At 40.0% G+C, this 13,250-nt stretch overlaps 2 protein-coding genes across 2 annotated transcripts; both read left to right on the top strand.

Annotated features, from left to right (window-relative positions):
- The first annotated feature begins 5,233 nt into the window (after window positions 1-5,233).
- LOC143481526 (olfactory receptor 52D1-like) lies at window positions 5,234-6,220 on the top strand. The gene has a single exon (XM_076979562.1). The coding sequence runs from the start codon at window positions 5,234-5,236 to the stop codon at window positions 6,218-6,220; it is 987 nt and encodes a 328-aa protein (XP_076835677.1).
- Window positions 6,221-10,959: 4,739 nt separating this feature from the next.
- LOC143481525 (olfactory receptor 52D1-like) lies at window positions 10,960-12,925 on the top strand. The gene is made up of 2 exons (XM_076979561.1): window positions 10,960-11,206; window positions 12,033-12,925. Exons 1-2 carry the CDS (start codon window positions 10,960-10,962, stop codon window positions 12,923-12,925), a joined length of 1,140 nt encoding a protein of 379 aa, XP_076835676.1.
- Window positions 12,926-13,250: the final 325 nt, after the last annotated feature.

Genomic DNA, 13,250 nt, shown 5'->3' with positions numbered 1-13,250 from the left:
AGAACCACTCCTTTATAGGGGGGGTCTTGCTAATTTCTACCTGTTGTCTATTCCATTTGCACAACAGCAGGTGAAATTGATTCACAATCAGTGTTGCTTCCTAACTGAACAGGTTGGTTTCACAGAAGTGTGGTTGACTTGGAGTTATATTGTGTTGTTTAAGTGTTCCCTTTATTTTTTTGAGCAGTGTATATAAGGCCCCTGACAGGCCTCTGGAGTAGACCGGGCAACCTCTGGAGTAGGCTGGGCAGAGTCAGAAGGCCTCTAGCAGGCCTCTGGAGTAGGCCAGGTAGCCCTCGAAGACCTCTGCCGGCGGGATGGCCGCAAAGATAGCCTCAGGAATTAATGGGATTGCCGCAGGGACGGCTTCTGAGGGGCATGGTGTCACGCTGGGCACTGGTGCTGGTGGCGTGGCGTTTCCCACACTAAGGACTGGAACTGGGGCAGTGGCATCTCCCACACTAGGGACTACAACAGACAGTGTGGCAGGTGACTCAACTACAACAGGAGACCAGCACACCCTTGAAGAACACTCAGACATTCCCCTCTCAGGTGTTCTCACCACACCTGCACCCCTTGACCAGAGGTATGAGGAGGTATGGGTTATCTCTGAAGCCCATCCATCTAACCTCATCTTGCACTACATGTTGTTCCTCACTGTAGCGATGACCAAGATCGGCAGACTCTTAGCACTCACCTGGCTTCTCTTGACAACAGGCAGCATGTACTCGCTGCGCCAGGGGAGATGATGTCTCTGATTACTAGTCACGGGGACATGACTAACCTGAGCATTATCCTAGCAATAATACTTTTCAGAGTCACACTCTCTTGCTTCATCCTGGTAACAGTGGTCATGTTGTAATGCCAGGGATACAAGACATAAAGGAGGTGGACACAAGTACGTAGAGGTGAGGTGAGAGACACACTACTGACACACTATAGAAACATAACCTAAGAGCAAAAATCTAAGAGGGAGGGAAGCAGGAGAAACATAACACAACAAACAGGGTACACATATGGGAAACCTATAACATTCTGAACACAAAAAAGACAGAATGCACAGGTCAAAAACCTGACATAAACCAAACATGAGGAATACACATGAAATACAAGGATCCGGGAAACATAAGGAGTAATACACCGACAAAGAGATGGAACTAGAAACCATCAGGGACAACTAAGATACAATGATCACAAAACACGGAAGTTACACCTGAGGGTTGTTGGTCTGTTGGCTGATGGTTATTGTATCCTCCATTTACCTGAGATGGATGGGTGGATGATATTATCGCTTCCTTCTTTTTTTGTACATTCTCGCCCATTACAGACAGATTGTAGATAAAGGAATCTGAGCTCACGACGCAGATTTTTCTCTCTCTCTCCCTCTCACCCTCCCAAATGCAAGCCCAGAACCCCACATTTGGTTTCCATTTATTCAGGATTAATCCATTGTTAATCAGTGTCTGTTTTCCTTTTGTTAGAGATAATATACATGATAATGTTGACCAAACATTATCATAATCATAATCAATACATTTATTCATAATTGTGTACATTGCCTGGCTATATTTTGTGTCACGGTACAGACATCTCCTATTGGGCGTGGGTTTATGTCGTCTACGTCCAGTCGTCTGCGTCTGTGTATCATCGTGGGTGTGGTTGTGTCCGAGTGTTATTATCAGTTTCACCTGTGGCTCGTCTCATCATCACTCGGGGATTATGTGGTTTGTCTATTTAGTGTGCGTTCGCGCAGTGTCCCGTGCTCGTCTTTGTTAGTCATACACGTGCCTGTTTTGTGCGTCCATTCTATGTGCGCTGTCTGCGCTTATTTGTATAATTAAACATATCGTTTGTGTTTGAGAACTGGACTCGTGTCTCATCCTTCATCCAGTGCCACAGCGTCACATTTTGCCCTGTGACTACATTTTTTAATGCTCATATCTATCCCTGCAAGTCTCTATTTCATGCTACATTTTTGACCAAGTCACACCTATTGTTCTGACACAACATGTGTTTGTGGGCACAGTTCCATGACTAGATTATAGCATATTTTAAACTCATGCAAAAAGGCTTCCCTTTGTGTACTAGAATCTCCTCTAAACACACATGTGCAAGCATACATAGGAGACCAGTAGTTTGTCCTTTGTCTTGCCACTTGTTATGAGTGTATAAATGATTAATTGTGTATTTTGGTTTAACCCTTTTGCCTGAGTTGTTATCTATCTGGATTGTGATTACAACCTGAAACCAAGACTAATGCTGATGTACAGCCTCCAGAATATAATAATATTTTAAGTTATTAATATGACATTTTCTTTGAGCTTCCCCCCTCTACTGCACAGTGTTGCCATATGGCAACATACCATTTCTTTGCAATTTCCTGGTATTTAAAAATAAACTTGAATACTGATTGGCTTTTACATAGAACCTGGAGCCTTGGTTTAACCAATTATGTGCTTGGGGGACATCACATGACATTTATTCCTTCCAAAGTCATGCTTTTTCCCACACTGTTCCCATACTGACGTCACCTGAAGAAGAGCTGCTCAATCTACAACGATTTTGCCAATTTTTTTTCCATTTACAGCATTACAAAAATACTGACAGATCCTGTGGGGTGTTATGACTTAATTTTATTAGAAAAATGTTTACATTACAATAATTTTGTCTTTTTATTCAAAAAATTAGGTGTGTTGCCAAATGGCAACATTGTGCAACAATGGAACAATATAGTCAGTGGAGCTAGACAGACACATAGATAAATGGTGTAGGACTAGACAGATATGTTTACAGATATGCTTATATGCTTACATATATGTTTTTGAAACCATATGTTTATTTTTTGTGTACCATGTCATAATAAGATAAATGGCACAAAGTGGTGGGCCATGTAAACTGATGGAGTGGGGTCAGTGGATGCTGAAGACCTGTGAAGAGGTCGCCAACTTTCTGCAGAGTCAATCACTACAGACATCCAAACTTCATGTGGCCTTCATGGAATGGGTTTCCATGGACAAGCAGCTGCATCCAAGCCATGCATGTCCAAGTGGAGTGGGAATCATGGTGTTTTTGAGGAGCTGGGCTTGGCCTCTTAGTTCTAGTGAAAGGAACTCTGAATGCTTCCGCATACCAAGACATTTTGGACAATTCCATGCTCCCAACTTTGTGGGAACAGTTTGGAGCTGGCCCCTTCCTCTTCCAACATGACTGTGCACCAGGACACAAAGCAAGGTCCATAGAGTAACGCAAAGACATGGATGGTAGAGTCTGGTGTGGATGAACTTGACTGGCCTGTCCATTACCCGATAGAACACCTTTGGAATGAATTAGACAGACCCTCCAGAAAGTCGCGATGTTGCGATTTGCAACTTCAACGCAACTTCAAGCAAACTCCGCGAATTCAGGGCAGTGTTGCAACTTCAGCCAATCACCGCAACTTTCCCGCAAATTTGACCAATCACTGATGTCGTATTGATGTGACGTCGACAAACTCCCGCCTTACTTCCGTATATAAGTTCAAGAGGAGCAGACTGAAAGCAGCATGAGCGACGAAAATAACGGCAAAAAGATCGGGAAAAGTAGTATCCCAGTACACTACATGAAAGCGGGGATAAACTGTCCAGATCCGACCCGCGAATTGATTATCTATGGCCCCCTGGATGATATTTAATTACTATTAGAACCGGCCCGCAGGCCACAGCCGCCCGATGGTGTTTTGCACGCACAAACACTACATTCCCCACAATGCAACGGTAGCCCGCGAAGTCACTGCAGCGCACGCAAGTGGCGAGGGTCTGAGATAAAGTTTATATGTTTAAACTTTAAACTGAGATAAAGTTTATTGATCTCTGATCCATATATATGAGTTACTAGTTCGCTCTGGCGCCAACCACTGGCGATCGATCTCGATATAATACTTAATTTGTGTCCATTTTACAGGCCGCCCGGTAACAACTTACGTTCGCTAACCCCGCCCCCCCCGTCAACAATTAATGTTCGCCACCCCCTCCAGGTTCAAATCTCACTTCAAGCGATCTTGAAAAGTTGGCAACCCTGAATAAATAGGTAAATAGATAATTAAAATGGACTACTAAATAGAGGAAACCATACAATATTTACTCCCTATTGTAATGTACTCACAAAAAAGCAAAAACACACCGCAACTTCCATCGCAATTTTTTTGAAAAACACCCGCAACATCAAACATTTTAGCCCGCAACAATCACAAAAAAGGCCCGCGAAATCCTGGTGGGACTGATTAGAGCGTAAACTGAGAGCTAGGCCTTCTCATCCAACATCAGTATGTAACCTCACAAATACGCTTATGAAATAATGGTCAAAATTCCCTATAAACACACTCCTAAACCTTGTGGAAACTGGAAGAGTTGAAACTGTTCTAGATGCAAAGGGTGGACCAATGTCATATTGAACCCTGTGGATTAGGAAGGAGATATCACTTTTTATTACAAATTTCTCATTGATTAATCAATTGTAACATTTTCCAGTGAACAAAACTAATTATACTCATCTATGAAAGTTCTATGATCTGTATGATCTTGTTTCCATTGTTGCACAATGTTGCCATATGGCAACATACCAAAACGTACCCCTTAAAAAATAAATATTTCTAAAAAAAACTTTAAATATGTAAATCTAAGTTCATTTTAAGCGATAAAAAACACTGTAAAAATGTTTACATGTTGGTGTAATAATGCGTGCAGTAGAGGGTTAAAAAAAAACCACAGGAACAAGGTCTAACATAGATCCATGTATCTTATGCCAATATTTATTTATTAATTTAGTGCAATTCAATGTTTCAATGTAATTTTAAGCAAGACGAATGGAGGAATCAATACACATGGGTAAAAAATGTGTGTATGTAATATGCAAATAAGTCCTAGCTCAGTAGCAGGCTAACAGCAGATAGAGCATATAAAAGCTTTGGCAGTAAACAAGACCAGAATAATTTTTGTTGCTAAGGTCCAGGGTATCTCTATAGACTGGATTTGATTTGAGGTTTGATATATATTTTGAAATCAACAGCGTTTTCCTTTTTTTTCCCCAGAGTAGATATAGACTTGACTAAAATTTGTTAACTAAACATGGTACAGTACGTTTTTCCCTTGATTATGTTTTTAAATGTGTTTCAATTTCATGTTGTTATATGATAATGGATTAGAAATTTGTGTATTGTGCTTTAATTGTAATTTTAAGGTTTACTTAAATCTCAGCAATGATTTCAGTATATGATAACAAATCATATAATATTTTACTCACTTTGGATGGAATGCAAGATTTGAAGCCAAACATTTTTTTCCTATTTTTAGCTCTGTCTATATACCTCATAATAATCATTTTAAACCTTACATTGATCATTACAATTGTTTTAGACAAGTCCTTGCATGAACCTATGTATATATTTGTATGTAATCTCTGTTTAAATGAACTGTATGGAACAATAGGATTTTATCCTAAATTTTTACATGATCTGTCTTCATCATCGAATTTGATATCATATATTGAATGTATGACACAGTCAGCTATTATATACTCATCCATGATGTGTGAGTACACTACATTAGTTATAATGGCTTATGATAGATATGTAGCAATATGTAAGCCATTAGAGTATCATAACACTCTAGGGCCCCGGACAGTGACTAAAGCCCTTCTTTATTCATGGATGTTTCCTTTTGTTATTGGACTTCCAAATTTTATTCTTACAAGCCAACAGCCATTGTGTGGATCACATATAGATAAACTGTACTGTGACAACTGGTCTGTTGTGAAGTTATCTTGCATTTCAAGTATAACCAACAATGTATATGGGCTTTTTGTGGTTTCTGTATTTATGGCTCATGCTGTAATAGTCTTGCTGTCATATCAAAGGCTTATTGTTGCTAGCAGGAATTCTAGTGACAACAAAAAGAAATTCATACAGACCTGCGGGCCACATTTTCTGTCTCTGCTAAACTTTACTGTAGCTGTGCTCTTTGATTTAATGTTCAGTCGGTATGGGTCAAATGAATTTCCAAAACATCTGCGGAATTTTTTCCAAATCGAAATTCTTGTCGTCCCACCTCTTCTGAACCCACTCATGTATGGCCTAAAACTTTCACAGATCCGCAAGAAAATTTGTTCGAATCTTCGTTTGAGGTTGCATTTGCTGATGTTTTCTGTTATACCGTGGAAAGACACTGAATGTGTGAATCAGAAATAATTATTTACTTGTATACTATAAACATGTATTAGTAATGTAAAAAGAACAAGTAAAAAACAAATAGTCGGTTGTACGTAATGGCCATTTTGACTTGGAATTAAATAAATGGAGCCTGTTTATTTACAAAAATGTGTGTGGGAGAGGAGTTAATGCATGTAAAACTAATTTTAAACTAATGAATTTGTGAAATGTGCCATATTTGTCAATAGTGATTTTTCACCGCAATCGAAATTTGTCCTCCGTATTTACCCATCTGTGCAGTTAGAACACACACACACACACAAGTGATTATTAGGAGGCTTTGGTGCACACTAGACTTGTCACGATACTAAGAATTACAACTTCGATACGATACTTAAAAAAATATTGAAAATCAATACCATTTTCGATACCAAAGTCAGATACTGTGCTAATTTCCGTTTTAAAGCCTTTTTATTATTTTTATAAACAAACAAATGAATGTTGCTTTGTGTTTGAAAATGCTTGAAATTGTAACTTCACAACAAATAGCTGTCTGACTGAACAGTTCTCTTGTATTATGTAAACAAATCTTGTAATTCCAGGACGAAACATGAGAAAACGTGAAGACGTTAAGATTGGGCGTTTTGAAAATAAACAACCATTAAATAATGTGATAAAAAAGCGAATAATTTCGAGTATATGTATAAATATTTAACTTATCCCAACAAACATGCGACGTCAGAAAGATGTTAAAATCATTTCTGTATAACATCGGTCAGTCCAGACCCATTTTTGCATGTCTGGTAGACGTTCAAAACTGGTTCAAAATCTGACAGTGTGACTAGGACCTTAACCTTAACTTAACATGGACGTCTATGACGAGTTTTCTATCTGAACGTCTGACTAGGACCTTTATTGGATGTCAGTGGACGTGCAAAAACTGCAACTGAACGACAGTAATAGACGTTCAAAAGACGCTTAAAAAAGACATCGCAAAAACTTTCATTCTGGCTTTTCAGTGGACGTCTTTTGAACGTCTGACAAAGTGTCTTTGCTCATGCTGGGAAATATTGAAATGGACCTTAAAAGGGACATACAAGTGTTTGAATTCCACAAGGTGTATGAACCCTGCAAACATCACTGTTCATCGCGCTGAAGCGCGGCGCACGCGAGGTCATGCACCTCTCGAATTTTGTAACTTCGCGCGTGCCACGCCTCAGCGCAATGAACAAAATCATGTTTGCAGGGTTCATACACCTTTATAAGGTGAAATTCAAGCACTTGTACCAATATTTCCCAGCACGTTAAACTTAATTAAGTTAAATATTTATACATATACTCGAAATGATTCGACATATTGCGCTTTTAATCACATTATTTAATGGTGGTTTATTTTCAAAACGCCCCATTTTAACATCTTCACGTTCTCGCATGTTTCGTCCTGGAATTACAAGAGGCTCATATTTGTTAACGTAATATAGGAGAACTGTTCAATCAGGCAGCTATTTGTTGTGAAACGAAGTTCAATTACAATTGAAAAGTTACAATTTCAACATTTTCAAGTACTTTAGCCTAAATTCCAGCACTTTTCAAACCTGAAACACACTGAAACAGAAAGCAGCATTAAAATTTGTCGGGTAAGTGTTCATTCCCATGTTGTTGAGGGCTGTTTCTTTTATACTACCACATATAGTTTCGGACAACACTGCAAAGCGGAGGTTGGTGCGAGGTGGGCGTAGTCGAGCGCTATGTTCACTCAACCAGGATTTAGCACCCTTTGTTGAAATGTTCCGCTTGCAAACTGGCTTGTTCATGTCCTTCGGTTTTCCATCTGTATCTCCAACAGCACTGTGTTTGTTTTAACTGCCATTTTAGCATTACAAACTGTCCTGTGCATCACGGCAGCTTGGATGTAAAAAGAATCAATACTTAAGAGAAACGAGTATTGTACCGTTTCAGAATGTTCAGTATCGATATATTGATTTTTTTTGACAACACTAGTGCACACATGCCCAGAGCAGTGGGCAGCCCTAGCCCAGCAGTTGGGGTTATGTGTCTTGCTCATGGCCTCAGGCCTGGGAATCGAACCCACAACCCTCTGGTTACAAGATCAGTTCCCTACCACAGGACCATGACTAATGTGCAATTGTTAGAGGTATTCTCAGGATTTGCTTTCTATTGGTTCAGTCAATCAACCTCCTGGGACTGCCGTAGGAACCATGTGCTCAAGGAGAGACACATGCAGTTGTCAGTTGAGACACACACATTTGTCAATAGAGACACATACAGTTGTCAGGTCTTAGACTGATCTGCACAGCTAAACTGTGCTTGATGAGCAATGTGGTTACAAAAGTAAACATTTGTCCCTCATTTACAGTTGTAAAAATTTCCAACAACTATCAACAAATACAATAAAAGAGGTACGACTGTGAATTGGGGGGGGGGGGGGGGGGGGGCAGTAAAATTCCCGCGTGAATTGGCGGGAGTGATATGAGCTAGCAGATGTCATGGGGGGCAGTTAAACAGTGAATTGGGGGGTAGGGGTTGGGCTGTTGGGTGTATGTTTGTGTGACCATGGAGTTTGTATGATTGACAGATCTGGGGGGGGGTTTTTTGGTGGGGATAACATTTTTTGTGGGCCCAATCCTATATTCCCTGGACATTCACTTCCATCCATGGTAATTCTACACTCTTGATGAAATTATTGTTGAGAACATCCAATAATTCCTGGATTTTTTGGGGAAACATGACTCCTGTCAATGCAAATTCTATGCCTTTGGCAACAGTGATGAAAGACATTTTCATTTCTAACATGTAACATATTTTTGAATGTCCACTTATTGACTTCTCTACACAAACACCCTCCTGGACCTCCCGGACTCTACTCTCCCATTACAACCTTGGACCGGCCTGACCACCCCATGAACACTTTGTTGTTACATGCCCGAGTGCTTATTTATTGTCTATCGGATACTGTTAATGAACTCTGTGAAAATAAAAGCGATATGCTTCCGCATTTGGATCCCTCTCTGGTCAATCATACCAGAAATACTTTGCCTTACCATGGATCCAGTGGAGGCAGAGGCACACCTCGCACACCAGGATGCCACGATTGCTGCGCTCAACGAAACCATCCGACAACTCACCAAAACAGCACGGAATCAAGAAGCCACCATCACAGCCAGCCCCGTCGACAGGGGGGGACAACCGGGTCTGTTGTCCCGGGGCCCAGGGCCAGGGGGGCCCATCAAAGAGCCCAGCAATTTATTTTTTATTTAAAGTCTATAATTTTTTAATAATCTTAAAATCTTTGATTAATATAAAATTCTGTATTCAAAATAAGCTCAATGGCTAAAATATATATGTTTTTTACCTATCTGCATAGTTTCCATTAAGTGCATACACCCCCGCCTCCCACTGAAAAATGGTTTGATCCAGCACCGACTGTAACCGGCTGGTACCCGCCCAACAGCGGGAAATACAGTGGTGGGTAGTTAAAGTAAATACAGAAATCTGGAGCGCAGAAAAGAAAGGAAAAACATTTACCTGACGAATTTTAAAGTTGCATTGTGTTCCAGGTTTGAAAAGTGCTGGAATTTAGGCTAAATCCCCCCGCTCAACAAGTTACGTAAACTCAATCCATTCCAATGTGTCTACGGCTATCAACCCCTGTTTTTCCCATGGGATGAAACGCCCTCTGATATCCCTGCTCTTGACGAGTGGCTGACACGTAGTGCTCGTACCTGGGAACTCGCCCACGTTCAGTTAAGCGTGCCTTCCATACCCGCCATATAAATGCTGATCGCCGTCGTCTCCCGGCCCTGATTTATCACCCTGGTCAATGAGTGTGGCTCTCCACTAAGAATCTCAACCTGCGTTCGCCCTGCCATAAACTCAATCCTCGCTACATTGGACCATTCAAAGTGCTTAAAAGAGCCAATGCCGTTACCTATAAGCTCCTGTTGCCCCTTTAAGCCTGGTTTATACTTTCGCGAGCGACCGTAGCGCGCTACTCCGCCCACCTCGCGCGACCCTGCGCGAGCGGTGTAGGCGTTTATACTTTCGCGAGCGTCGCTGCAGTGTTCTCCGAAACGATAGGTGGCAGTGGAGAATAAAAAACCTCTGCAAAACCGTGAAAGAACATTTTTACCTGACCAGAGACCGTATATATACACCAGGCATCAAACATAAATATGGCTTTGCAATGTTGTCCGAAACGATATGTGGTAGTATAAAGAAACACCCCTCAAAAAAAGGGGAATGAACCTTTACCTGACGCATTTTGATGTTGCTTTGTGTTTCAGGTTTGAAAAGTGCTGGAATTTAGGCTAAAGTACATTAAAATGTTGAAATTACGTTAACAAATACGAGCCTCTTGTAATTCCAGGACGAAACATGAGAGAACGTGAAGACGTTAAGATTGGGCGTTTTGAAAATAAACTACCATTAAATTATGTGATAAAAAGCGAATTATTTCGAATTATTTCGAGTATATATATTAATATTTAGCTTAATTATGTTTATCGTGCTGGAAAATATTTAAATGGACCTTGAAAGTGCCGTACAAGTGCTTTAATTCCACCTTGTTTAGGTGTATGAACCCTGCAAACATGACTTTGTCGGTCGCGCTGAAGCGAGATTCGAGAGGTCCTCGCGCACGGGCGGAGCCACAGCGATTACGTCATTTTCGCCGCGCGCGTCAAGTATAAACCAGGCTTTAGTATCGCATTAATCCCTCCTTTCATGTTTCTCTCCTTAAGCCTGTTCATTTCAGGCCCATGTCCATCTCATCTGTTCCTGCACGTCCCCCGGAGCCGTTGGACATTGATGGTCGACTGACGTATATCGTCAGGGAGCTGCTGGAGTCCAGACTCCGACGTGGTGGTCTCCAATACCTTGTCGATTGGGAGGGCTTTGGTCCGGAGGAAAGATCCTGGGTGCCCGCAAGGGATATACCCTGCTCCTCGCTGATTATGGACTTTCACGCTGCCCATCCGCATTTCCCTGCCCCCCGGGGCAGTGGCCGTCCGCCTTCACGTCGTGGAGCGTCAAGAGACACCAATTTAAACTCATGCCAAAAGGCTTCCTTTTGTGCACTAGAATCTCCTCCGAACACACATGTACATGCACACATGTGCAAGCATACAAAAGAGACCAGTAGTTCGTCCTCTGTCTCCCCACTTATGACTGTTTTAATGATTAATTAGTGTATTTTGTGTGAACCCTTTTGCCTGAGTTGTTATCTTTTGATTACAACCTGAAGCCAAGACTAATGCTGATGTATAGCCTCCAGAATAAAATAATATTTAAGTTATTAAAATTACATTTTCTTTGAGCTTCCCATAAAAAAATGACAGCAACAAGGTTTAACATAGATAGGTCTTATGCCAATATTTATTTAGTGCAATTTAATGTTTTAATGTAATTTTATGGAGGAATGGAGGAATCAATACACATGGGTAAACTTGTCATATGCATATGTAATATGCAAATAAGTCCTGGCTCAATAACAGGCTAACTGCAGATAGAGCATATAAAAGCTTTGGCAGTAAACAAGACCAGAATATTTTTTGTTGCTAAGGTCTGGGGTATCTCTGTAGACTACATTTGCTTTTGAGGTTTATTATAACCATATCGATATATATTTTAAAATCAACAGCATTTTCCTTCTTTCCCCAGATTAGATATAGACTTGATTTGTTAACTAAACATGGTACAGTAAGTTTTGTATTTTTAAGGTTTACTTAAATCTCAGCAATGATTTCAGTGTATGATAACAAATCATATAATATTTTACTCACTTTGGATGGAATGCAAGATTTGAAGCCAAACTTTTTTTTCCTATTTTTAGCTCTGTCTGTATACCTCATAATAATAATTTTAAACCTTACATTGATCATTACAATTGTTTTAGACAAGTCCTTGCATGAACCTATGTATATATTTGTATGTAATCTCTGTTTAAATGAACTGTATGGGACAATAGGATTTTATCCTAAATTTTTGCATGATCTGTCTTCATCATCCAATGTAATATCATATATTGAATGTATGACACAGTCAGCTATTATATACTCATCGATCATGTGTGAGTTCACTACATTAGTTATAATGGCTTATGATAGATATGTAGCAATATGTAAGCCATTAGAATATCACAACACTATAGGGCCCCGGACAGTGACTAAAGCCCTTCTTTATTCATGGATGTTTCCTTTTGTTATTGGACTTCCAAATTTTATTCTTACAAGCCTACAGCCATTGTGTGGATCACATATAGACAAACTGTACTGTGACAACTGGTCTGTTGTGAAGTTATCTTGCATTTCAAGTACAGCCAACAATGTATATGGGCTTTTTTTGCTTTCTGTATTTATGGCTCATGCTGTAATAGTCTTGCTGTCATATCAAAGACTTATTGTTGCTAGCAGGAATTCTAGTGACAACAAAAAGAAATTCATACAGACCTGCGGGCCACATTTTCTGTCTCTGCTAAATTTTACTCTAGCTGTGCTCTTTGATGTAATGTTCAGTCGGTATGGGTCAAATGAATTTCCAAAACATCTGCGGAATTTTTTCCAAATCGAAATTCTTGTTGTCCCACCTCTTCTGAACCCACTCATGTATGGCCTAAAACTTTCACAGATCCGCAAGAAAATTTGTTCGAATCTTCGTTTGAGGTTGCATTTGCTGATGTTTTCTGTTATACCCTGGAGAGACACTGAATGTGTGAATCAAAAATAATTATTTACTTGTATACTATAAACATGTATTAGTAATGTAAAAATTGCTGCCGTTTTAATTGCAACAGAGTTAAAAACATTTATTGATTCCATTATTCCATAATTTGGAGATGTGATTTTGGAGATAGTAATTTTACTACATTACTGTGCAAAAATCTGAGACCTTTGTCATGTCATTTCAAATGCAATTGTATTGCGCCAATGTATGGGTTTCCTTGAAGAACAAGGAAAAAATGAATAGTCTGTTGTACGTAATGGCCATTTTGACTTGGAATAAAATAAATGGAGCCTGTTTACTTACAAAAATGTGAGTGGGAGAAGAGTTA

This window comes from Brachyhypopomus gauderio, chromosome 18 (assembly GCF_052324685.1).
Source record: "Brachyhypopomus gauderio isolate BG-103 chromosome 18, BGAUD_0.2, whole genome shotgun sequence".
Taxonomy (NCBI): domain Eukaryota; kingdom Metazoa; phylum Chordata; class Actinopteri; order Gymnotiformes; family Hypopomidae; genus Brachyhypopomus; species Brachyhypopomus gauderio.
Note: the sequence above shows the minus strand (reverse complement) of the source record. Positions and strands in the feature narration are given on the sequence as shown.

What these genes read in the sequence shown, in the direction of transcription:
- LOC143481526 (XM_076979562.1), top strand. Translation starts at nt 5,234, where the DNA reads ATGATTTCAGTATATGATAACAAATCATATAATATTTTACTCACTTTG.
- LOC143481525 (XM_076979561.1), top strand. Translation starts at nt 10,960, where the DNA reads ATGTCCATCTCATCTGTTCCTGCACGTCCCCCGGAGCCGTTGGACATT. An exon ending in TGCCCCCCGGGGCAGTGGCC is followed by an intron (nt 11,207 to 12,032) that starts GTCCGCCTTCAC and finishes TCCTATTTTTAG; the next exon opens with CTCTGTCTGTATACCTCATA.